Raw genomic sequence first — 26,413 nt, 5'->3', positions numbered from 1 at the left:
ATATTCTCTGGATTTAAGGCCCTAATTTTTTGTTAGAAGCTGGGCTACGGGATTTGGTCAAGATCCACTACTTTCTCTGTTAAGAGGGAAGTGATGCCCAGTGCAGGACTCACGGCTCAGAGACTGGGGAACTGCCCATCCCTCCCTGCCTCACCCCAAGGGTCTCTGAGCACTCCCACACCCTGCGATTATCAAATTGCCCCGAAAGCCCTAAGATGTCATCTAATCCTTTTATATTTATTTGTGAAAGAGGTGTGCTTAATGTACCTTCCTCTTGCTCACCTCAGCTCTCTAAGGCTATATTTCATTCAGGCATTGTTATCTTAGTAACGAGGGCACCAGATGTGTGCTGTTTTCCATTGCATGGGCAGCGGAGCTCTCTGAGTATGTGGTACGGAGTGCTTTGTGCAAGTGCAGTACAGCTCATGCAGGTCTACTGCTCAGCATATGCTCAGAGGGGCTAGCACTGACCTGCCGTGGACTGGCAGCATGCTCCCTGGCCCTCTTTCAAACTGCGAGTGAAGGCCTCGTTAAACACTGCCTTAAGGCCCTCCTGGAGTTCAGCCGTCTTCTCCAAACAATCAGAAGGAAGAATATCTAGAAATAAGACCAACAGCTTTTCTCTTAACTAGGTGAGATAAAAAAATGTAAGCCAAAGTTGTAGCTCACTTTTCAGAAAAGGAAAGGGGAAGGAAGGAAGCTAGAAAGTTGGAGAATGGAAAGTCTCTGGCTTAGAGGGAGGTGGTGATGCCTTACAAGGTTGAGGTTGGACCTGCCCCTGGAGAGAACGTACAATGCTGCAGGATGGTGGGTTGAATACCGTAGAAAGTAGGGCCACTCAAGCAGCAGAAGTCTCCCCTCGGCTCTGCTACAGGGCTTAAAAAGCTGTGGACACTGCAGAGCAGTGGGCTATGTGGGCTGGTCAGCCTTCAGCCCGGCCCCTTTGCCTAGCGGGCTGCTGGTGGTTTGAACCAGTGCAGCTGCTGTATAGCATAAGGAATATAGGCTGTACATATGCAGTGGCATCTATTCTGCAAGTAGCTATGGAGACGCTGTGAGAGAGTGTCTTCTGCATGCAGCTGTGTTGCCTCCTGCATCGTGCAGCAGCAAGGGAAGCAGCAGTATGCCCTGAGTTTATCCACCGGCACCCTCTTTCTGTCCTTTGTGTCTTCCTTCGAAGCAGATAGCAGGCTCACTTCTGGCTACCCAAGAGCCACATGCCAGCTTTCCACACTTGGTACAATCAGTGCTTTATACTAACAGACTGATCACTTTGTGCCAAGTGCTTTTTTGGATCTTATTCACATGTTACTACTATCTGTTGCACTACTGACAGGATCAATTATTAGTGGCACTGAGTTCGTATTTTTCCACTGCTGTGGTGGGAGGATGTGAAATAGGAGAGGGAACAGGCCATAGTTGCTATCTGTAAATAAATAACTTATTCCTTTGAAGCAACAGGATACAAATACTTAACAGGGAATGCTTATGCAGAAGCAATGCTCAGAGTTGTTATCTGGGTATTGCTTTCTCTTTAAATTACTTCTACTGAAGTCTCTCGCCTCAAAGAGTGACAGTGTCACTATTTGAATATCAAAGAACATTTGAATAGATTTGAAATTTTTCATTTCTAATGCCCTTATTCTCTATTGTTAATAATATTCTTTTAGAAGCTTCGAAGAGAAATCTTTCAGTGCTGATTTAGTCACTTTCTGTTTGCCAAATAATGATTTTCTTAGTCTACCACCTTTAATAAGGAATTCAAGCCTCTCTTCTACAGAAGATTTATTGATCATTAACAAAATCAGAGAGGTCAGCTTCGGTAGATAGTTCACTTTCACTTCCTTGGTCATCGGATCATCTTTAGGGGAATAAAGAACATATTGACCTTACGTAAGTAGCAGATGATTTCTTAATGTTGAAGAGATTTAATTTATTTACTAACTTTTTTATCAAACTGTCAAATCTTCAGGGACCTATTACTATTGAAACTCTAAGGACACTAATATAGTTTATATCTTACATCTTGGCTACCTGCTAAACTAAATATGGAATTTGTAGCTGATTAATACCCTAATATAGTAAAATTATTGGTAAAATGCCCAGAATAGGAAATTATACCCTCACATTTCCAAGCAATCTATTATCTCTCCCTCCCATGTATTTTTACAAATTGAGAGCAGGTGACTGGTGTAAGAGGTTTCTGAGAGCACATCTAGACTCCCAGTTTAGATTAGAATTAGTGTGCAATGTGGTGTGAAGTCCCTGATCAGGTCTACCTGCCTTGTGCTCTTTTGGATCTTGAGGTGGTTTCGGTGCTGGAGAACTGGTTACGTTTGGAGTAAAGGGATAATGAACCAGCGAGAAGTACATGTCAATGGGAAGTTGGCTGCGTCTCTCAGCTTTTCATTTGTACTCTTTTTAAAACGTTTGGTTTTGTTAGAAAGAGGGTATTTCAAAGAGGTGCCAGCAGTTCTGTACTAAACCATACTTTCACCCTTCCATTTTTTTTGTCACAAAGGAAGTTTGAGGGTTTTTTATGTTTGGGGTTTTTTTTCGCTATGATTTCAGTGGCTACAGGACTTTTTTCGTTGTCTATTCAAGAGTCTAGTGACAAAGACCCTCTCTGTTACCCAACATAGATCCTACCACAAGGAGGAGTGCAAAAACTGGACCCACAGCTCGCAACCGCTATGCTAGTCAGTGGACCCTCAACAGACCTCACCCCACCATATCAGCCCATACTCTCACCACAGACTGGCGGCTGCCCACCCCCAGGCCCACAGGATCAGTGGATAAGGAAAGTGACAGCTACAGCGTCAGCCCCTCACAGGACACAGGTATGATGCTCTCTGCAGAGCCGCACAGTGTAAATGGGACAGCAGTAGCTGCAAAAACATTTTTGCTCCCTGATTTACTTCCTTTGGTTCTTGAATTAGGTGCTGTTATTTATTCCTTGCTGGGAAGCTTTTAAATGCACAATTTGTAAGGGCTTCCACAGGTGCATACAGTTCTAATGATAACAAATATCGTGCCCATGGTTTCTAACACTGGGCACATACTCTGGAGTCCTTTGAAGGATGTATTGGTAATTTTTCTGGTAGCTGAAGTTCTGTACTTCCTGAATCTGAAGGAAAAAGTAGGAGAATTTGCTGTATGAAATGGCATTGACCAGTAAAGGACAGTATTAGCAGCCAGGAATATACCTGAATCAAAGGTGGAGTGGTTTTAAGCTTTGAGCTACACTGAGGTATGCTTTTTCTTTTTCCCAGTGGAGTAATATATGTTCATATGGGTTTCGTTCTAACTAGAAAAAAGGAGAGGGGGAAAATCTGGAATTAGGGTTCAAGTCCAAATCCATTCATATTGCTGAATACTGCAACAGCTAAGTTTTGAGTTTCCTGAGAAACAGCATAGGCTTTATTCCTCTAGACAGTAACTGGGGAGATACTGAATATACGCTCTGCCTTCAGTGTTTGACTGTTCTTGATGTCTTCCCATTATAGGTGCAATTCTAACTGAAAAATAAAGCTTTCTCCTTCTGTCCTACACTGAACCAGTGACAAAAAGTATATGGCACATAAATGTGTAAATGATTAAGCAGAATAGCCACAAAGCAAAGCTAATAAAGGTTAAATCTGAAGAAAGGTAAAATCTTGTTCAAAGGCACACCTGACAGAAGCAAATCCTGGCTTACGCTAGCCACATCAGGAGGATTTGCTTGTATTCTGTCCTGTTAGGAGGGCAAAGCAGAAGGGGAAAAAGCTATGTATTAACTTAGACAAACTGCCAAAGCAGTAGGTGTGATTAGCCTTCTGCTATGAAAACTAATATGACTATGTTTATTCTCTCCATAAGAACAGGCATCAGAGTTCCCTTACATCCAATAATTTATAGGTTGAAGTTCTCATCTTTTCAGAACTCATCCTCTTAAAATTGCAGTGGCATCTAACCATCACTTAACATGCGCTGTGTAGCATGTTGTGTCAGAACCTGCCTAACTTTGCTTTCATTATTGTAACTGCAGTGCTAAATAAGTAAAATCAAATCATGTGAAACTTACATCACTGGGTGAGTGAACACAGAATATGAAGATTGGTGTAAGTTATTGAATTAGGAATCAAGTGATATTTCTTCTGCTATAATAGATTCATTTGTATATAGTCAGCATTACTGATAATGATGTTTTCTGTTCTTTGGAAAGAACTTTGCGTCTAATAATGAACAGATTCAATCTCCTCCCCCTGCCCCCTTCCCCTCGCAAAAAATGACAGTGATAGCCTATAGATAGCAGCTTTGGGAAGCTCCAGAAAAGTCCAGATGATCCTGTCATAGACTGATGATAATTAGGAGAGCTGAAAAAATAGGGCAGTGTATATACATGCTTGCTTGAACAAAAAGTGCACCTTTTAGGGCTGGATGCGGATTCCTTGTGTTGTCTCCATGGAATGGTGCCACTCAACAGATGCCTCTATCCAGCTTCATCCTGCTGGGTAGGAACTTCATCCTAATTTCTTTAGATAGAGAAATCATGAAGTCTTAAAGGTTAACTCTTATAGCTATGTAGATATAAATAGCAAATGTTATCTCAGAAACCCTTGTTATGTTTCAGGTGCACTTGCGTGTGTTCCAACATTTGGTCACCCAAGGTTATTTTACTTGACAGACAAGTATCACTGGGGTTATATTTCTGATTCTCCAGTGAGCATGGCAAAGGGCAGGGAATTAGATTTGCTATGTGGTTTAAAAGACGAACTACATGTAGTTTTGTAGACAGGCTTTATAGCCTGTATTTTAACACAGCTGCTTTCCTACTCTGTGTCTGCCCTTTGACATACACACTGATTAATGTAAGTGATATTTATATCATGCTTTATATCATGGAAAGATGCTCAAGACAGTATTTCTTGTGGCAAAAAGGCAGTTATATTATGCCACTTGATTTCTAGTCAGTATACCGTAAGTACTTCAGAGGTTTGTAATTTCCAGCTAACAACTGTAATAGAGGTAGCCAGGTTACATGTCCAAGAATCAATTAAACTAAAGTGTATATTTGATCAGCTTTCTGGTGTGGGGTTCAGATTTCTAATGTGGTTGATATGTGGCAGAATTTTGCATTTCTTAGAAAAACTATACCAGGTTTACAAAGTAATAATTTTCAGCATACTAGAAATGTATTGCAGCCATTCATGGCTTTAACTAAGTTCAAATGTTCTAACTAGACGCTGTTAGGAATTTTCTGATGAGACTAGATTTCATCAAGTTCGTCCTGGGCTTGGATGAACCTTCACTAAAACTAAGGTCTTAAAGCAGATCCTTCCTGAAATACTGGCTGGTCTCCCCAGGGCATGGGATCTGAGGAGCTACAGGTCCTGAGGTTCATGAACCAAACAGGGACCTCTGAGTCCATGGAATCTACAGACACCACTTCAGGGCACTGGGCAGATGCAGCTTTCCGGGAGTTTCCAGTTCACCAGCAGTTTGGAAAGACAGTGCCTTGGTCTGATTTACAGATGTTTCCTGTGAACAAAAACTGTGCCCCAGGCTTGACCAGCTCAGAATCTTAAGCAAGTTATGGGCTATTGCAGCAATACTTATCATTTTAAATAATGCATGGTCCTGTTTACAAGTGGCAGGAGTATTGTTCTTTGTGTGCCGTGAAAACTGATACAAGGATTCTAGCACACGATAAAAATGATAAAGATTAGTAATAACAACACAGTTGCCTCTGGCTGCTATAGGAGTCCCATTTTTATGAATTTGCTATTACATTGTGCCTGTTTATTGAACATCGCCAGTAATGTCTGGAATTGCACAGATCTTGTAAGGAAACATGACTCCTGCCTGAGAAATTTTAGAAAGTCTTTTGCTCTTCCAGTCCCTTGAAGTAGAAGTGTAACAGACATAACAGACCCGTGCTTTTTCACCTTAACTACATAGAAACCACTGCTGTAATTTCAGAACGCTTTTTAATGTACCAGCAGCCATTTACATCTTCAAGAATGACAATGCTTGTTTAAGGAATATTGACGTTCTCATAAAGTCATCATCAGAAAAGAACAGCTTGTAGGTCAAAATAGCCTGTGAGTCAAATAAGAAGCTCCCATTAGCTTCAGCAGCACTGAAAAAAGCATCTGGATAACAGCAGGTAGGCTGGTAGCTACTAAACAATATTGCTTTCTTATGACTATTTGTTCCTATGAAATGAGTTAGTATTTTGGCTAGAGTGTAGACCAGACATCGGTGTCTCAGAGATGCTGCCTTTATATCTGACTTTTGTTCTCAGGGCTTTCTCAACGGGAAGGTATAAGATTGAACAGATATAGAAAGTGGACTATCCTTTTTCACCGAGACGTCACCTCTCAGAAATATGTCTGAGATGCGTTAAAAGGACAATGTAAAGAAACTGTTTCTAGTTTTGCTAAATCTGTCTGTGGGTATCTAACATTTTTAAAGCATTTTATTTTTAAGAAAATGATTTTTTGTAAGTCGTCGTCATATTTTTCATGAATTAAAGGTTATTTCTTCTAAAAACCCAAGTTAATGCTGAGTCACATAACACTGCTAGCAGAATAGGACTGTACTTTAGACCAGCTGTAATTATCAAGTAACTAACCAAACTAAGTGTTTTGCAAGCATCTATAGTGAAGCAGACTCATTTAAATCACATCGGTAACTTCAAGAATCGTGCAGGTCATTAAGAAACACTGTCATGTTTGTAACTTTTCTTCTGAAAAGGATTGTGCACATTTTTCTTTCTCCCATTATTTTTGTCTATGTTTAGATCGAGCAAGAAGCAGCATGGTCTCCACAGAAAGTGCCTCCTCAACATACGAAGAGCTAGCAAGAGCATATGAGCATGCGAAAATGGAAGAGCAGCTGAGACATGCCAAGTTCACCATTACTGAATGCTTCATATCAGACACATCGTCGGAACAGTTAACGGCAGGGACTAATGACTACACAGACAGTTTGACCTCAAGCACGCCGTCAGAATCGGGGATTTGCAGGTTTACTGCATCCCCCCCCAAACCTCAGGATGGAGGGCGAGTGATGAACATGGCAGTTCCAAAGGCCCATCGGCCAGGTAAGAAGACAGAGGTAACATTTTGATCTTTGGGGTGAGCTTTTCACCCCATGCCTAGGCTAGTTAACAGGAGAGGGTGTATCACAAGGAAGAAAGAAGTTGTTCAGGATATCCTGTAACTAACAACAGTGATAACTGACTTTCATCCTAGCTTATACTGCATTTGGGTAAATCTATTCTCCCATATATAGAAAGAGAAAAAACTTGAAATTTAAGAGCAGAAAGGGACCATTTAGACCATCAAATCTGTTCCTCTGCAATTGCAGCCGTCAGGCAATAGACCCTTTTGGGTAAGTAAGACCGTGTGGGTGTACGTATGCCCGTCTCCAGCTCAAACCACCCACTAACAGAATGTATCTTATAGCAATATTCTCTGCCTGAGAGCAAAGGCTTACTAGCAGAATGCTTCGTAAAGACAAGTTGTAGAAAACGTACAATCCTTTCTGCTTTGTAGCTTGTAGAAGGTGTTAAATCCCTTTGGTGATGTTGAGCTGTTATGCTCTCTCTTTGACATCTCTGAATATCAAGATAGGGATTTTAGGGGTGGGGGGGGAAGGCATACACATGGAGAAATTAAGACAATACAATAGCGCAAGGGATATGCAGCTTTGTACCTTCAGATATATTTAAAACCGACCCCAGCTTCTTAGTGACTGAAGGTGCTTGAGGGACATTCACATATTGGTCAATCAAATTTCTGGTTCCCAAAGAATGCTATTCCAGTGATGCTCTAATGCACAATAGCATAGGTAGATTATTTGCGAGGCTCTTGAGTACAGATATGTTATAAATTCCCCTCAGAAGATTTGTCATTCTGTATTAGAGAAATACATGAATACATGGTATTCAAATGTCAAAAAGATAACTATATTTGCTTGCTGTAAACATGATACAGTTTACTATGATATATTTTTATATCTAGTATATACATTTGCCATGGTGGGTGGGGCTACTTATAGACGCAGGAAGTAGACAGCAGTACTTACATATGTAAAAAAGAGTAGTGAGCAGAGCATGGTCTTTTGTTTAATATACAGCATCAGTGGAAAAATGGTTGTTCTGAGGACAAAGGAATGGAAGACAGCCAGTGATATCAGAAAAGGTCATTCAAAAGCAGGACCCAACAATGAAAAAAAGCATAAAGGAATTTGCAAGAGAAGTCTAAAAGAAGAACATGGAAAGAACAAGGCCATGCAGAAAGTAGAAAGTTATAATAGACAAGGCAGGAAATTACTGCATCATGCAGATAGATAAGGGGGAAAATAAGTAGGAAATAATACAATGAGAGAAATGACTGATTCCTGTGTAGTCACAGAATAGAACCACAAACACAGGAGCTGTAGAAATAAATGCAGATGGAAATAATTTTCATCTCTATCTCTGACAAAGTAAGGTGAATATTTGTACTAGCTCTGCTAAAAGGAAGCATCTATATTCACAGGTAAGTCAAATTGCAGTAATCTCCTTCCAGTCAGTCAACAAATATTTTTAATATTTCTTAAACAAATAGTTTACTCTCTTTCTTTCATGCTCCCAAATACATTATTTATGCTTATGTAGTATTTGAAAATATTCTAATATATTCCGTATAATGATGAACTTGAAAGCATACAGCACTTAAATTCAGCACTTAAATTTTAACTTAAGTTAAAAGCTTCTGAGGTTAGGACATCATCTCAGCCCCTTTGGCAAATTGCACATTTGTAGCCGCCTTTAGCTCTGTTAGTTAAAATGGTTTGAATTTGTACCTATTTTTCTTCATTGGCTTTAACTTTTCTTTGCAGTAAGGAGATGAAATATGTCATGAACTTAATAATTAGTTTCAATACCTTGGAAGAGAATTGATTGTTCCAGAGGAGCAACTTGAATGTTGGCCCATAAATTTTGAATGATATGTTATTAAAGGACACTTTATTGGGAGCTTTAAACAGAACATATAGGTAGAAATAATCCTCAGTATTAGCAGACAGACCAGTATTATTCACATTCAAATCAGTGAGGAAAGACTTAAGGGACATATTTCTTCTTTCATCCACAACTTCTGAAATTCTGTAGAAGTCATTAATAATTCAAACCTAATAGTTCAAAGTTATCTGTGCATCTGGGAATATAGAGAAGAAATAATAAAGTTAAACCATTTAGGTGAAGTAGATTAGAACATCTAAGGTATCCTGACTGTGCTCCTTGACTCTTGTCTTTATTCTTCTTTGAATTCAGTCTTTTCTTTCAAGACACTTCTACCTGTCTGTTTTCACGGTGCTCGTCTCTTCTTTTCTCCTACTTGATCTCTTTCTTGTATAATGTCACTTTCAATAACCTGTGCCTCCTATTTAATTTCTGACCTCACTTTTAAATCAAACTGCCTGTAATGCTATCTGCTGTAACTTCTATGGATGCAATAAAGGTTTAGGGGTCTGCAAGAAATAGTATTTATTTTTCATAAATGATTCCCAGCAATCGTAAAAGAGTCTCAGACAGATTATAACAAAGACGTATTTGGAAAAATTGAACATTCTGAAACTAAACTACCCAAAGGTAAGGCCACAGCTTGTTGCCACCATAAGGTTTTGCTATAAGCACACAAAATGTTAGATAGTTGAAGCTTGGTTTCAGAAGGCCTTCCTGTGAGCTTCTGAGGACTTCGTGACTCGTGTTACTGATTGTTTCCTTGCTTTTCCTTAGCATCTCACTGGATTGTTTTGCACCTGTAGGGTCGAGACTGCCAATCAAATTATCTGCTTTATCCAACAGGTAGCATTTGAGACCTCAGGTTACTCCACATTGAGATAGTTCCTGATTAGGAGTAGGGAACCTGAGTATTTTTTGATTGGAGGAAGAAGAGGTGTCATCCAGATTCAATGATTTGTATTCGGGGGTTGAAATCAGCCTGGTGTAATGTTCCCAACTTCCATCTCACTTTCATTGAGAAACAGAATAAAAACATTTGCATCTTCAGCCACCTCGTATGGTTCATCAGATGTCTAGGCGAACTTAGAAATTGATGATTTCTACCACTGTAACTATGAATTAGGACTATCTTTTCAGACCCTCCACACATTATGTACAACCCTAATTCTGTAACTAGTAATGCATAATAGATGACTGCCTCATATTCTAGCCCACTGTAAGTCTTTTAGTAGTCCTTATCCCACCCAGTCAGCTTGTATTGCAGATATTCATTCAGGTGGCGTTTAGAACTGCTTCTGACTTTTTCTGGATTTTTGCTTCTATCTTTTCCCTGAAATGTAGTCTGTACAAGCAAGAATCAGCTTCATGAAGTCATCTTAATCATGGATGCAAAAAAAGCATGGATTTTGCCATGAAAATGATGAAAACTAGAAGTATAATGATACTTTTGGAAAGAAAAAGAGACCAATTGTACCTAATATAATAGTAACTAGAAAATGCGGAAATAAAATGATTTTGGCATATTGCATCTGAGACACGCGCCAGCACTTCAGAATCATCTGAACATCTGGCATGATTATTCTTCCAAAATTAAGACTGCCAAACATATTACGCTATAGCACACATCTCTACATCTCAGTTGAAGTTATTGCATCATTGTCTGGACGCTAAGCCAGCACTTTGAGGTACATAGAGAGGGTGGTATTAGAGAGTCTGCAACACAAAATATTTAAGGAGTTGTATTGTTCTTCAACTTTTGAAAAGTCACAGCTGCGAGAAATGGAAGGAGGAAATAAGATTTTTATGAATTCTCACATTCAGTATTTTTAAGGTATGTCTTAAGTAGTATCACTTTCTGATCTTTAAACATCAGAGACAGATTTTTGGAATGAGATCAGATTATTTGTAAGTTTCTGCTTCTACATCAACAGAATCATCATTATTTTTACTTTTATAATAACGGTGAATCACACATTTTGAATGATAGATCAAAGTAAAATTGCTGCCTAATAACAGCTTTTCCATAGCTTCCCAAATGTGAAAACATGGTTGGAGATCCACCTAAAAGAAAGGATGAAGGTGGAGGCTAGCAGAATCTCCCTGCCCCTCATTGTGCTAGAAAACATGACTACCTGCAGATCTACAGGCAAAGAGCAGCACACAGATTTTTGTGGACTTCAGTGAGTTGGCAGACCCAATCTTAGCAGGCCTTCGAGCTGACCTGCTGGAGAGGGGTGACCCTGCTCAGTAAGCCGTTAGAATCGATGCATGTCCTGGGAGGCATGTTGAAGAGAAAAATGGAGAAGCAGAGATAGAACTGTGGTATTTTAAACACTGGGGATGAATCAGACCCTTTAGGAAAGAAAGTCTCTAATTCCTAAATTCTGTGCAGTGTTAATATTCTTCATGGTATAAAAATCATTTCTGTATATTTTTAGCATTGCATCTCTTTTTCAACATCAAAGCTCTGAAAAGTTTAGGCCAATTATGTTATTATTATTGTTCCCATCACCACAGCTATCACTAACTAGAAGTTTGTTTAGCAAGATCAAGTCCTCAAGGGATTAGTGTGCTGGGTAATCATCTCAACAGTAGACTAGGTCCTTTCACATCAAGGCACATTGTCATATTAAAATTCAGAAGTTTCAGCAATTGTTACCCAAAGTTTACCTGGTAGGATGATAAATGAGTCAGTCCTTTGTCCTCCAAAGTTGTCACTCAAATCTTGCATTCAGAAACTGGGTGGGACAGAAATTAGAAAGAAGTATACCCTGTTCCTACCTCCCACTGTGCCATCAAAGAGTTTGTAATGTAAGATAACAGTAGGTAATTGCAGAAGTTGAAAAAGTTTTCTAATAACGTTTCTCTTTTGTTTCAAAAATATTAGCCACAAATTGCATTATCATAACAATTATTCTTAACTGCAATAAACATTACATTACAGTAGCAGACTTTATTAAAAATAGGTTTCTGTTATTATAATTTTAAATCTTGGTAATAGCCTCAGCTAAAGTGCTTCTTTTTTTTTTTTTACTTCCTTCCTTCCTAAATTATTGGACATGAGAAAAGAATAGTTATTAATTGGGCAATATTTTGCTAACGCTGTGCTTCTCAAGTGCTATGTCTGTTTAGTAGGGAAACCTTTTACCTGCATCTTCTAGTAATGGAATTCATGCTTGGAAGAAATAATATAGCACTGGTACTTGAATAGGAAATATCTGCAAATTTTCCTCAGGTCTCTTACAATTTGCAGAAGCTTACCTCCCACCAGCCTACAGCAAAACCCAGTCCCTCCCAGGTTGTTTGTTTGTTTTTACTGATACACTGTTTTTACTCAGTAATAACCAAAAGTTTCATTTTTACTGTGTTATCCTTTAGGGTTAGCTTGATTTGGTGGAACAGACAGAAGCTCGTCTGTCTGATGTTGCAAAAATAAGCAGAAACTCATTTTGACAATCCCTCTTCCCTCCATCTTTGGGTATCACACTACGTTATAAACCGTGAAGGGCCAACAGCATCTCAAATAGACTTTCAGAGAAGTGTTATCTTTCAGTAGGTATATCACACTAGGAGATTTCAAAATCCATATAAAGGACCGCAAGATTTTACATCTCAGAAACGCCTCTATGAACTGTTAGCTGTGCATGTCCAAGGCATCACAGAGTCACAGAATCACAGAATCATTTAGGTTGGAAGGGACCTCTGGAGATCATCTAGTCCAACCCCCCCTGCTCAAGCAGGGTCACCTAGAGCATATTGCCCAGGATCACGTCCAGACAGGTTTTGAATATCTCCAGGGAAGGAAACTCCACAGCCTCTCTGGGCAACCTGTTCCAATGCTCTGTCATCCTCACAGTGAAGAAGTTTTTTCTCAGGTTTAGGTGGAACTTCCTGTGGTTCAGTTTCTGCCCGTTGCCTCTTGTCCTGTTGCTGGGCACCACGGAGAAGAGGCTGGCCTCATCCTCTTGACACTCCCCCTTCAGATACTTGTACACGTTGATGAGATCGCCTCTCAATCTTCTCTTCTCCAGGCTGGACAGGCCCAGCTCTTGCAGTCTTTCTTCACAGGAGAGGTGCTCCAGCCCTCTAATCATCTTTGTAGCCCTCCGCTGGACTCTCTCCAGTAGCGCCATGTCTCTCTTGTACTGGGGAGCCCAGAAATTTGGAAAGAAACCTGCACATGGGTGGAGGCAAAAAGGCCGTTGCATCCAGGCAGACTCTGAAAAAAAGGTATTCTTCAGACTGATCCCGCAGCCCTGAAGATGATGAAGAAAACCCACCTCTCTTTAGGGAAGCCAAGTACTTTCCTGGATCTCTCTGGCTACACAAGACGGGAGGACTTCACCACTTCTTGTGCTACCTGGAGGGGAAAGTATTGAGGAGTGCAGACCAGTTGTTACCCAGAGAGGCCTAAAGACTGTATAAATACCACTGTATGAGGCACATTTTTAGTTTGAGTTTTTTCCACTTGGGCATCCAAGTCGATAGCCTGAGTCTCCCCCTAAGCCTGTTGCACATTTACTAGAAAAGGCACAAACCTGTACGGCTTTGCTGATGAGGTGGATATGGTCCCCCTAGCCCCCTGCACATTTACAACAATTAAAATACTAATAATGATACAGTTCTTCCAGTGTTGAGGTTGCTAATTAGGGTATTAGCACTGTTGACCCAATTTACAAATTTATTGCTGATTTGACTAATCCTGAAGATTTGAGTGACAAAGCCTTAGCCTGCAGACAAGCCTTAAGCTACAGAATACAAACACTTTGTTAAATAATTGTTTACAAGAGTCCCTTAAAATAGAGGCTGGTTATCACCTGCATTACATATATGTTGTGTTAAACCCCAGAGTGCAAGGTAAAATTTATGATCAAGGCACAAATATTTTCCAATATTCAGGCACTACGGCTAAAAATAATCTGCTTAGCACAATCAGGAAAATATGAAGTACACAGTAAGCGTAGTATATTTCCTATGTCAGCTCTGTAACCTGAGAAAAAAAATGAAGTGAACTTTTTTTCCACTGATACGTGAGTTCAGGGTAAAGGAGTTGTTTTCCTCTTCTACCTGATGAAGATAAGTGCAGCATAGGGATGGAATCTATTTAGAGACTTGCTTTCTACTGAAATGTTGCTGACAGCACTCTATAAGCTGTAGCCCTAAGTGAATCCTATATGAATTCAGCCACTGGGGATTCACTAATGGTTGGGACTCTGGCTTAGGGCCTCCAGCGTATCCTGTACCTCCTTCTTCCTGGCCTATTCTGTTATTCTACCTTGACTGAAAGAAGAATTGCAGAGATCCGCAGTTTCCAGACCCAAACCGAATTTCTTGAAGATACGTGAGACTTGCATTTGATATTTTTTGTTCAGGAATCCAGCGGCAAAGTATGAAAAGTTTAACATATGGCTCATTTTCTTTTTCAATTCTACACTTGCAGTGTATCCATTCAAATAAAATAGAATATCTATACATGTATGTATATACATACACTCTATGTAGTGTGTGTGTAGACCACTGAACTCAGCCTGGCTCCGCAGCTGGGGACCAAGGTCTGGAGCTGAGGAAACAACTTAAGGGGACAACTCAAAGGAGGTAGGTGGGCAAACAGAAAAATAGGCCGAAGAGTTGTGAATGAGAGAAATAACTTCTTTTTAATTTTAGCATAAATTCTTAGTATATATGTAATATGCTTACATACCACCTGATTCTGAAGTTACTCCCCTAGATCAGCATCTCAAATTTTATCTTAATAGATTTTCCTGTGTCTATAATGCTCCTTTTTTTAGTTTGTATTACTCTGCTGGAAAACTGGTAATATTTCATGTAGAGACAGACTGTACTGTTTGCTTTTTATCACAGCAATGTCACGTCAGTGATGAGAATAAATTTTCTTCACCCTCTCTGAGCTTTTCTTTCGGTAGAATACGAGGAGCTTTTTCTTCCTTCAGCTATGAAAAGCTAAATGTTCTGCAGATATGAAATCATATAATTCTGCATTTAATTTGACAGGACTACATACTTGAAGTCACTGGCTTGCATTATTTTTCCAGTGGATTTACAGAGGAAAGTTCATTTTGCAAGTTTTTATAAGCTTGCCGCTACAATAAAATCGAACCTCAGCAGGATCAGATCAGAAGCTAAACTGTAATGAGATCAAAAAAGAAAAATATATTGGTGTGCATTCTCAGTTTAAAGAGGGCAGCTATTTAGCTACAAATACAAAGCTTCTGTGGAATTGTAGTGTGAAAATTCCATTTTAAGTGGCATATAAGATGTCTGAAAGGTAAACTTAATTCAGTGACGATAAATGTAATTTAAATTATATTTGCACCTGTCGTGGATGAAGTACTGATACTGGTGTAAGGAAGGTTTATTTGTTTTTTTTTTTATTAGAGGCGAGAAGCACCTGGTACCTTCTTCAAGGATTCAAGTATGAGCGTCTATCAGCGCAATTATCTTTTTCCTGTTGCTCCCTAATTATTTTTTTTTATTTGAACGTTAACAATTACTTTAGAAAAGTACATTATTCCAAAGTATGCTAGTTCATAATGCTTTTTCTTTCTTCTAGATTATAAGTTGCATATTAAGGGAAAACTGTTTTTAAGAATTCCCATTCTCTATCTTGGTACTACCAACAAATTTGGGGTTATTAAAAGTGAGATTTTTTTTAAATTTCAATTTCATTTAATTTTCTGAAGCTGATTATTTGCTTCTTGCTGCTTGTTTGTTTTTTCCTCAGCTGCAACAATCAAATATTTTCTCTAGGTTTGGAGGCATTAGGTTCAACCCTATTTAGTGGAGAGTTTTATGCAAGCAAGAAATACATTTATGATTATATCTTCAGTTACTTTCATGTTCTTACAGTTAGAACTGCAATGTTTAGATTTCTTAAACCAGGAAGTGCTCCAAATGAAAGCAAAGAGCTGTGTCCATGTCAATTAAAATAATAGATTTTTAGAGCAGTTCTGTTAAGAGTCCATATTTTAAACTTTACTTTTGCAAAAATTAGATCGAACCATCCCATTTTAATTAAAATGTCTAAGCATTTCATCCTGATAGCATTGTGACATAGGGTGTGATTTTTATATGCCCGTTCAAGTCACCCTGAAGTAACCAAAAACAACCGTTTCCCTAGAAACAATAACTGATCTAGCCACTTTAAGGTCCTTGGGGTCAGTTACATGTGTTAGGGCTTTAGCTCACTGCACACTATAGGCTCTGCTTGTTTTCACTATGCCCTGGGACCTTATTATGATTTTAGATCTATAGGAGATCTAAGAAGCTGTGGCATCTGAAAATGTAAGGCAACACTTACCTACAAAAAAGAATACACTGGTGCTATTTTTTGAAAGTAATATGCAAGTAGGTAATAGGTATTTTTTGAAAGTAATACGCAGCAGGTAATATCACTAGCGAGACAAAAGTTTGTTGTAACAATACCCTCTTCAGTCTGACCGTAGTGATAAGTCTTTGCCATCCATTTAAAAGTTTCTTTGTATGCAGATCTTCAAAGTATGGGTGTATGTACATGTGGATGTATTTCAGTTTTGTTCAGTTTTTTTGTGCCAGCATCCTTAATTTAAATATGAGATCTGGAGTTCTGGCCCCCAATGGATTCATCTAGGCAAGGTCAGTTTTAGCTGCGAATTTCGTGGGCACGGTGCAAAGCCTGTTGAGGTCGACAGAGTGGCTCTTACTGATTTCAGTGAGCTGTGAGTCATGTTCCAGCTATTCCCCTCTCCAGCTTCTGTGCGGAGTCTGGGCTCTAAGGAATCCCAGGAATAAACCCGTGAAGGATGCCAGTTTCCATAATGTCACAATTGATTTAACCCTCAGCTGAAGTGATACATAATTAAACACTTTCCATTCACGGCACTGGTGATCAGCAAACTGGTCTTAAAACTCTAGCGTTACTAACTATAGGCACCGCACCGAGTGATGGCACGTCTTTTCCAGCTCAGCAAGTGGACAGGAGAGCGCTGTCTTACAGTGTCCTTAAATATGTATGAAGCGGCTTGCGTGACAAGCCGAAGATGGGAACAGAGAACTCCCATACTTTGCTTTTCTATCACCCTTTCATTATTTATTGATATTTTTTCTGAGTTTCTGTTTTGGAGTGCCTATTGATTTATACAGAAAGGTTCGTTTTATAGGTCTTTATTACAGATGTTGCATTCAATAGAAAGAGAAAGGCCTCAGATCTGTAGTTGCACTAGTGCTGGCAAACTCAACATCCACATGGCACCTCTGAAGGGTCTAAATCTATCTGACCTGGAGTTAAATCAGTTCTTCCTTCCTTACACCACCAATTCGGCAGTGGGGAGGCCTGTAAAAATATGTCAGCTTTGCCTTAAACATTAAAGTTTGTTCAAGGCCTCTGAAAGGTACGAAGCATCTAAAGAGTCATTTAAAAGTGCAGCGCTGAATGTAAGGCCAAAGTTCTGCTTATGGAAATAAGAAGCAAAAATGTGCTGCCTCATTTCATGTCGTATTAGAAATTTCAAGACTGGACAACAATATAATAATCAGGCCTCCTGGCATTCAGTCAGGCAGATGCACCATTTTTAAGTGTGTTACCTTGATGTATTAGATGTATGATCTCAGTTAAATTATAGTAGTCATGCTTTTTGCTTGAAGACACTTTGATTAAGAACTTTTTCTTGGAATTAGAAGGCTTAAACCTGAATAACAGAATGAATCATCTTTTAAAAAATGATCCACATTAGTTGGAATTCTCATTTTCAGTCACTTAAACCTAATCTCCAGTAAGTATAAATCAATTTATACTCTTTCTGAAATCAGCATAGCTACTCTGATTTATACCAGTAGAAAATCTGACTCCTGAACTACAGCTTTACTGACACCCTGGTGTTTCTTAACAGGTAACTGCAATGATTGTAGTGAACAGCAGCTGTTATTTTCATTTTATTGTGTGAAACTTAACTGCTATTTTTAATGCTTTGATAAAAATACCAGTTTTAGCAGTTTATCACATGCAACTAAGTGTTATAGGTCTTTGGATCATCTGTGAAGGTGGAATTTTCATATAGAAAGAAGAATGAAAGTTTTCAGTTATAAAGTACAGTCTTGAGGAGGTGACAGGGAATTCTGATGTCTCAGTCTGGAAATGGGAAACTTTGCATATTTTGCTCATGAGTTCCCGCTGTTTTCTATCTACGGGATCACGCACTTGTGCAGCACAACGATGTGATTTTATTCCATCTGCCTAAACACTGTGAGAAGCACAAAATATGTAACGGAGTGAGTTATAAAGCCATGAAGCAGAAGGCTACAGTGATTACCCATACGGAAAAGAGAACGTGACAAGCCGCTAGCTGGCTGTAAGTTAACAACTAGAATGCATCTGGACACCTTGTTGGCCTTGTTCAACACTATGCATTTAGTTAGCTTAAAAATATGTCCCGAAAGTTGAGCACTTTGATCCTTTTTATTGGGCAGCTGAGCAAAAGCTGAAGATATTATGAAGAAGCAAAGAGTGTATGCCTGCTTTCAGTATAGCTTCTTTGCTAACCAGAGAGCTGTGCCCTGCCTCCTTCCTCCTTCCTCTTCCCTTCTGCTGTTTGACTGTCTGCTTAGGCTATAATTTAAGAGAATGCTTGGACCTTCTGCTTCATGGCATCTGTGAGGACTGCAGAGTTATTAAATCTGGTTTTCATATTGATGCTTACCAGTGGGCTCAGAAGTCCGTGATCTCCTGAACTTGCTCATGGTGGGCTCCTGTGCACTGAGAGGGAGTGGAGGGTCCCAGTTTGTTGAGCAGTCAGTAAATTGCACAGGGCAATTTCAACTCCATTTCAGCTACTGATCAATACTAGCTCTAGACAGTAGGTCCCTGTTGTTTAAAACATCCTTCAGAACTTTGTTATTATTGGGTTATTGTATTTTGTTTTCTTCCAAGTTTTGAATTGGACCTTCGCCTTGGTACTGAGTAAGGGGAGGCACCAAAACCCACAGTGCCAGCAGCAGCTGGTTCCTGCCCCATGCACCTCCCACGTGCAGGGCAGGAAGGAGTGTGGCTCCTAGAAGGGAGCAGCCTGCTTCCCCCTTCCAGCTGGTCACTTGTCCTGCCCAACAAGGCAGCAGGGCAGAGCCGGAGCTGAGCTCTTAGGTCTTCCCTGAGGTAGCACCAGGCTGAGACCTGTATCAGCCAGGGAAGGAGGTGCAGAACTGACCCTTTTTACTGTCCTGCTTGGCTGAGCAGGGCACAGGAACAAGCTAGCCGAACAATTGGCATATTAATAAAGGCTTTATTGCTCTTTTGGAGCACTTATATTTGATTCAGCAGTGTGCTCTCAGACTACTTAGCCTGTTGCTATGGAAATGCTTGCAATGCGCTGCAGTCAATTTTGTGGGTTCAGCGCAGGATACAAAGCAGAAGATGGATGATGAGGGAGCGAGAGCTGGTTTCAAGCACTAACAGCAGCAGTTGTAAGCATATATCAGGCCAGCTTTAGCTCAAGCTACAGTTGGCTAAGAAAGTCTTGCCTGCTGCCTTTCAGTGGGGTATCAGTTTGTGAAGTGACAAAGATCTCCAGACGTCGCTGGTGCTGTTTGTTCCATCAAACCTCTCACCCTGGCCTTGCAAACCCTCCACTCTCTCCTGGTTTCTAAAATTAGCTGCTCCTATTGGCAGTCTTTTCATAAGAAACCGGCCTGTGCGTATCGGCAGCTACTACACTGCTTTATTTATTGTGCCAGTGAGTGGAAAGCCCCACTAACCTTTTCTTTTAATTAGCACAAACCTGAACTAAAAGCTAGCTGTCAGCAGCTCTCTCTCCTCCTTTACTTAATTTCAGATGAAAATATAATGTCCCATGAGGTACAGAGTGCTTCCACTTCCCAACACAGAGCATGGCAAGAGACGCCTAGCCCAGTGCTTGCACATCCACGCAACACTGCAGTGTTGTGAAGAGTTACACGTTCAGATCCCAAACCAACATGTATGCATCGGCATGGCACTTTGCCTGTGCTAACGCAGATACGGTGATTCAGCTGTGGCATGATCGCAGATGTTGCAGCATGGGTGTTCCTGCGTGCTCCGCATTATGCGTAGCAATCAACGAGATACTTTAAGATCTTTTATTGCCCACTCCCTTTTTCAATTAGTAGTCTGGATGCCCTCTTCACCCCATCTTCTTACCTTTGGTAAAATGTTCTGTCATATTTGCAAGCCCTACGTTAAACTTTTCTATAATAATCTTTCAAATTAGCATGGAATTTTCTTCACATGACGATCAAAACTTGAAAATCATCAGGCAGTCGTCATCACTGAGGTTATCTGTGTTGGAGCGTAGTGGAGAAAATCTCTTTTGTTTTCGTAGAAGTCATGAGTCATGAGAAAATGCATATAGCTATCACATGACAACTTGGTAAGACTTATCTTTTTTTACAGTCTGTGATGATCCCTGTATTTATCATAGCACAAATCCTTCGCTTTTCCAGAGTAGGTGGAAACAAAACCCATGAAAACTTTCTGGCATTTGAAAGAGATATGAGGTAAATCTTTAGTGAAAATGGAGCGCGTCTCAATTTGGTTTAGTTCTGCAAACAAGATAGCTATCTTGAATAAAGCCGTAGTAAAAATGAGCATTAGGATTTTTTTCCACAATGTAGCCTGCCAGACTCATCCCAAACCTTCCCACACCCGGAGCTGTCCTCCACAAGAGGCATAAAAGTGTACATGTTTCTGCAAAGCTTTTTTACATCAACTTAGCTGTACAGAAATAAAGGCACCACATTTTTGCCCAGTGCTGCATAAACTTAGAAAACACACTCTTTCTGGTAGAATGTGTTGTTTATGGTAAATATAGTAGTAAGTGACTCTTAGCATTTGTTTACAAATATTTACTGACGATAACACTTTTTAAAATGTAAAAGGAAAAGAATGAGGTAGCTCTGGCTTAAATTACTGCATTCAGATTTGACTGGATGATTATTATTTGTGTACAAACTCAGTGTTTCTCAATGCAGCAAATTTCCCCTTTTAAAAAAATGCATAAGAAAACCTTATTTTTTGAATGGTTTTGTACTAATTAAGCCTAAGTGCATGAATTATTAAACATGCTCATTTGCAGTGCTCATGCACTTGAAAGGTTTGCTTTCATTACTAATAAGGCGCACACACCGTTGAAAAGAGGCAATTAGAGCATCAAAGGCAATGAACCATCCTGAAACTTCATAATGCTTTGCCTGAAAAATTTATTGTTCAGCTGAATTATGCTTTAACAGAAGAGTAAGAAACTGAAAAATGTCTATACTGCTGTGTCCAGAAGGATGTGAACTGAAATCTTTCCATGCAACTCCATAGCTATGGTGAGAGCCTTTTGCTCTTCTTTAAAATACCTTCAGAATTGATGTAGGAATGCCAAAAGTGAATCCCTGTGGTTATAATTTCAAAGACTATGTTTTTTTAGTCAGCAACACATTAGTTCTTATAAATCAAATACTTTTCTCATCCTGTGATACTGTTTCAATCCTAGCAAAGAAGAAAAAGTTACATTCTCAAAATTTTTTTTCCAGTGATTTTAATCATCCGGTTATTTTACAAGCAGTTGCAGGGAAAGATGCTGCTTGGAGATAAGAAACAGTACTGGCACGTTTTATAGTACGAAAATGTATACGTCATCCCATATAATTAGTGCTCTGTGTAAAGCAATGATGTCAGAGATTTGTGCACTGTATATCTAGCTTTGGAGAACAAGTTACACTCTCTAGTTTCTCATTAGTATAATCCTGTTAAAACTCTGCCTCCAGTCATTCAGACAATTTAGACAGTAAAATGATTGCCTGTTGTTTACATAGATTATTGACTATGCCTTCCTATGTGGATTTAGGGAGAAAATAAGAGTTCTTTTTTTCCCATAGCCTGAAGCTCTTAAATGCATTGAGAAATGTCTAGGCAGTAGCTTGCAGAAAAACCTTCATCTCGTTAAGGTTCAACACTTATCTTTTTTACAGCCCGTGCGTACCCATTGCTCTCAAGACATAGCGGTGTATCAAGATCTTGGAATGGCTATCCAGCATGACAGTTGGAGACTGCCAATGAGCCATGCTCTGGAGTCTGCTCTGCATCAGTTCCTCTGCCAAAAGTAGACTGTAGAACATGAAATGAAGTAGTAAGAGGGAATGTGTGTGAAATGACCTAGCTAGTCTTAACAAAGCACTGCACATTATACCATCTGGCATTGGTTGGCAGAAGCACAGCCTCTCGCAGTCGGGGTTAGGATGACAGAGACTTTGAGGAAAAAGCCTGTTTGTGCAGGAGATAGGGATAGAGACTCAGTGCCAAAAATTGGTACTCTTCTGCCAGGGCCAAGGGACCCCTGTGCTGCCGAGTTGACAACTGTCAGAGCGCAAGAGAAATTCCTCTTTCTGACCCCTGGCAGACCCAACATATCTCTTGGCTCCTCTGACAAGAGGAAAGATACTACTTTGGCATATAGCTGGTCATAAAAGTTTTCTACCTACTAAGACCATTTTCAAAGCATTTTTTGCTGTTTGCCTTCATTGAGGCCCACACAGCTATAAACACCTGCTATAAACAAGCGAAGGCCCTAATCACTTTCATTAGCAGACCAAGAGGGCTACCCAGGAGGACCAGTCCACCCCTCCTGTGCTTGTCCTTCTCCATTGACTCTAGAGGCATGGGTAGCCGTAAGGCTCCTACTTTAGGGTATGTCTGTGCTGCCAAAGACTTATGCCACAGAGAGCACCACCGAACAATGCGAAATGCTTCCCGTCCTCGCTGCTGAGGGCTGCTCCCCTTGTTTTACCATCTCCTTCGTGCAGCCTGTAGGGAAAGGTCTTTGGAGCAAACTGTCCCCGCAGCTGCATTTTGGAAGGTCTCACTGCAAAAGGGAACCCAGAAGCAAAATAACTTAAATGCAGCGGGGGCTTTCAGGGGATCAGGATGCAGGTGCACACTGGGCAGCTGAGCTTTTGGACAGCGTAGACATACCCATGGGCAGCTCAGTTAGATGCCTGTAGTTAAGTGGAAGGAATCTGCGCCTACCTGTGTTTGCCAGTTTGTGTGCCCATATTGCTATATACTTTACACGAGTGGTAGGTACGTTGCTCTCTCAGCTGAAGAAAGTCCCATATGCGTAATGTGTTTGGCATGAAAGGTACTGTAGGAAAGTAGGATAAATTAGTAAGATCGATTAATGTTCTCACAGTTCATTTTTCAAGTGGTAATCAGCAGGATTATGAGCACAAACTTCCCCCTCTCTCTCCAACCTTGCATAAATGTTACTGTGGTACATATGTCAGCCTAATCTTAAGAGACGCACATCTTACTGCATGGGGGTTAAACAGAGTGTACCATGCATCTGTGCTGGAGATGGAACTAGAATAAAACATATGGTGTCAGACAGGGCCTGGGGGAGTTCTGGCGGAATAAACACTGATGCTGCCCAAATGTAACTGCTCGGCAATTCTCTGTCTGTGACCTGAAATCATGGACAGAGCACAAGCTGTTAGGCTTTTAGGTAAGAGTTGCAGTGTCTTGACTTATATGAGAAAGCAAAGGACCTGTTGTAGTTTAACGTATTAGGCAGCTTTTAACCTGGTTAGGAAAAAGGAAATCTTTGCAGTACATTGTTTTAGCACAGCCTTGTATCCAGAAGCGCTTTCTTGGTCCACTGTGCATACTACTGGCACAGATCTGCCTTAATTTCTACTGCTGCAAATAGCTCATGTAGACACAGGAGTGGTAGTACCAAAAGAGGCTTCTATTTTAAATGTTTGAGATGCATCCCATCTGTATCGTTTTGATATCAACCATAAGAAGAAAGCTATACATTTGCGGAAGTCTGTAAAGAAATGAAAATTAGCAGATAGCAGGTCCAAGGCACCAGTTTGAACTCACCAGCCAGGAAGGGTTATGTGGTGCTGGGGAAAGGACTGCAAGAGCTTTGCAATGATAAATCCTCTGGACTGAATAGGCTGCTGTCAGAAATGCCCAGGAATCAGGGGAAATAACAGACTAGGGGTCCTGATAAGGCTCACTGACTATTTCTTGCATATATGCTCTGTTTTTCATGTGCGCAGTGCTACATGCCTGTTGTCAAGGGCTTCCCAACAGAAGGGAGGAAGGTTCGTACAAGAGTTAGGATGCCATCCCCAATGCATTTTGTTGCCACAAAATGTTCCCTGTCTCTCTCTGCCTCGATTTCCTGCTTGCAAGTGAACACAGAAGCACATTGCTAGCCATAGACTGTTAGTGGTAGAAAGTCACTGGGTGGTTTAAATGCAGTTTTGATGGATGGCGGGTAAATATTGTTCTATTAGGACAAGAATGCTTGTAGTATAAGGTAATATGAGGTAATATTAATCCTAATACAGTGCTTAGGAACATATGCAAAAGGAGCTCCTTGACCCATTCATTACCCTTGCCTTCTGTAAGATCACAGTGTAGTAAACAGCCAACAAGCAATATATGTGTGATAAACACTGTACTTGGATTACAGCTATTCTGCTTTGGAACCATATTTCATGGCTGCATCCATCCACTTGAATCCCCCAGCCAGTAGGCAGATTTAACACAGCACACGATTGTAAGTAAGGACTTGTTTTTCGTTTTTGCCTTCCCAGGTGATCTCATGCATTTGCCACCCTATCTTAGAATGGACTTTTTACTAAACCGTGGCGTGCAGGGCGCGAGCAGAGACCTGGGTTTGGGGCAAGCCTGCCTGGAGCCGCAGAAAAGCCGAACCTTGAAGCGTCCCACGGTCCTGGAGCCAATACCGATGGAGACGTCCTCCACGAGGGAAGTACAGTCTTGGCAACCTGGTGCTGTGGCAACGTTACCTCAGCGAGAAGGAGCTGAGCTGGGACAGGCAGCAAAAATGAGCAGCTCCCAAGAATCCCTGCTGGACTCCCGGGGCCACTTGAAAGGCAACAATCCCTACGCAAAATCTTACACCCTGGTATAACAAAAAGAGCATGGCTGGACAGTGGCTGTAAATACTTACAATGAAAAAAATCCAATGAAAGCTACCTTTTTTTTATTGAATTCCAATATTTATAATTAAAGAAGAAGATTGCCAAAATATTTGACAAAAAAAAATATGAACGACAGACAGTGCAAAGACTCTCTTGCTTTTTTTCTGTCTGAATGTGAGCTTCATCTGACTGGACGTCTGAATTTTTGGGTAAAAGAGTCCAGTTTTCTGATCTTCACAAGCATTTGTGTTTTTACTGATTTTCTACGAAGTGCATGGAGACTTAACTAAAACATTTTAACTGGAAGTTCCATCAGACAAGATTAAAAAGGGGGAAAAAAAATCACAAAAAAAATCACTTATTTGTGAATTCAACAGGAACATTGATTTGGGAAAACAAAAAGTCTTTTGTCATGTTTGCACTTTTTTTTTTTAAATTAGAATATGGGTCCTTGACTGTTCTTTTTTTTGTTGTTAATTAGGATGAGTGCTGTCAGTGGAGTGAGGGAATCAGTTTGGTTTTTTTTAATATTAATTTAATGAGACACTCTTTGCATTTTGTCTATGCGAAATAAAAGGGTCTTCTGCCTTTATTTGTGATGTCTGCTTCCATTGCCTTCTGCTGTGCTTGATTTTCTGAAAGTATAATGGCTATGTTTGTACCTTACTCTGAGTAATGTATTCCTGCATCTTGGTCAGAGACGAAGAGCAGGCCTGTGAAAACAATTGGGGTTCCCCTACTCACAGCCTCTCTTGCTGCCACGGGACAGAGAGTCAGAATGATGCAAAGACAGATGTGTTCAGAATTGAACATTTGAGACTCTGCATTCACTTCATCTGAAAGTAGGCTTTGGTTCGATGTCAGTATTTTTTGCATCAGAGTCTTTATATAACAAAAGATGTGTTGATGTTACCTTACTTACTCCTTAGGAATGGATCGTTAGTCCATTTGGGAGCAGCACTCACAGAAATTAGTTGCTTACATAAGGACTGAAAAAAATCCAGCGTCTCCTGGAATAGGAAAAAGAGAGAAAAAAGTTATCCCAGTTCTAAGATCAACGGGGCTTTCTTTAGATGAAGCAAGTCTTTTGGGGAGCAGCCGTCAGCTCATACTATTTTCTTGCATCTTTTGCTTACATGAGAAAACGTTGTTTTATACAAAATATAAGTGACTGGATACTGCAGTTTGCGGGTTTAACACAACAGCATTTGAACTATCTCACTAAGTGCCTCCTTGTGTTTTTATTTCTGGCCTCTGCTTTCTGCTGGATGGTGCAGGGCATCCCAAATTAGTGCTAATATGAACATGCTGTTCGGCACTGGCTAGAAATATTAACTGGGGTGTGAGAGCGATGGAACGGTATGAGCCTGAGAACACTGTGAAACCCATGCAGTTTCCCTGTAGCTGGTGACAATGTGGGCACTGCTAATTCAAACATACCTGCACCATGCT

The 26,413-nt window shown here is 40.2% G+C and overlaps 1 protein-coding gene across 1 annotated transcript in view; it reads left to right on the top strand.

Annotated features, from left to right (window-relative positions):
- Nucleotides 1-25,538, top strand: part of DSCAM (DS cell adhesion molecule) — a 481,343-nt gene extending 455,805 nt beyond the window's left edge. Inside the window, exons 31-33 of the mRNA XM_068914257.1 lie at nt 2,643-2,840; nt 6,785-7,087; nt 24,611-25,538. Of these exons, the coding sequence (XP_068770358.1) occupies nt 2,643-2,840; nt 6,785-7,087; nt 24,611-24,951 (842 nt within the window). The 3' untranslated portion in view covers nt 24,952-25,538. The remainder of the gene's footprint in view (nt 1-2,642; nt 2,841-6,784; nt 7,088-24,610) is intronic.
- Nucleotides 25,539-26,413: the final 875 nt, after the last annotated feature.

The sequence above is a fragment of the Struthio camelus genome, chromosome 1 (genome assembly GCF_040807025.1).
Source record: "Struthio camelus isolate bStrCam1 chromosome 1, bStrCam1.hap1, whole genome shotgun sequence".
In the NCBI taxonomy this organism is placed as follows: domain Eukaryota; kingdom Metazoa; phylum Chordata; class Aves; order Struthioniformes; family Struthionidae; genus Struthio; species Struthio camelus.
This window is presented reverse-complemented; position numbering and strand designations above follow the sequence as displayed.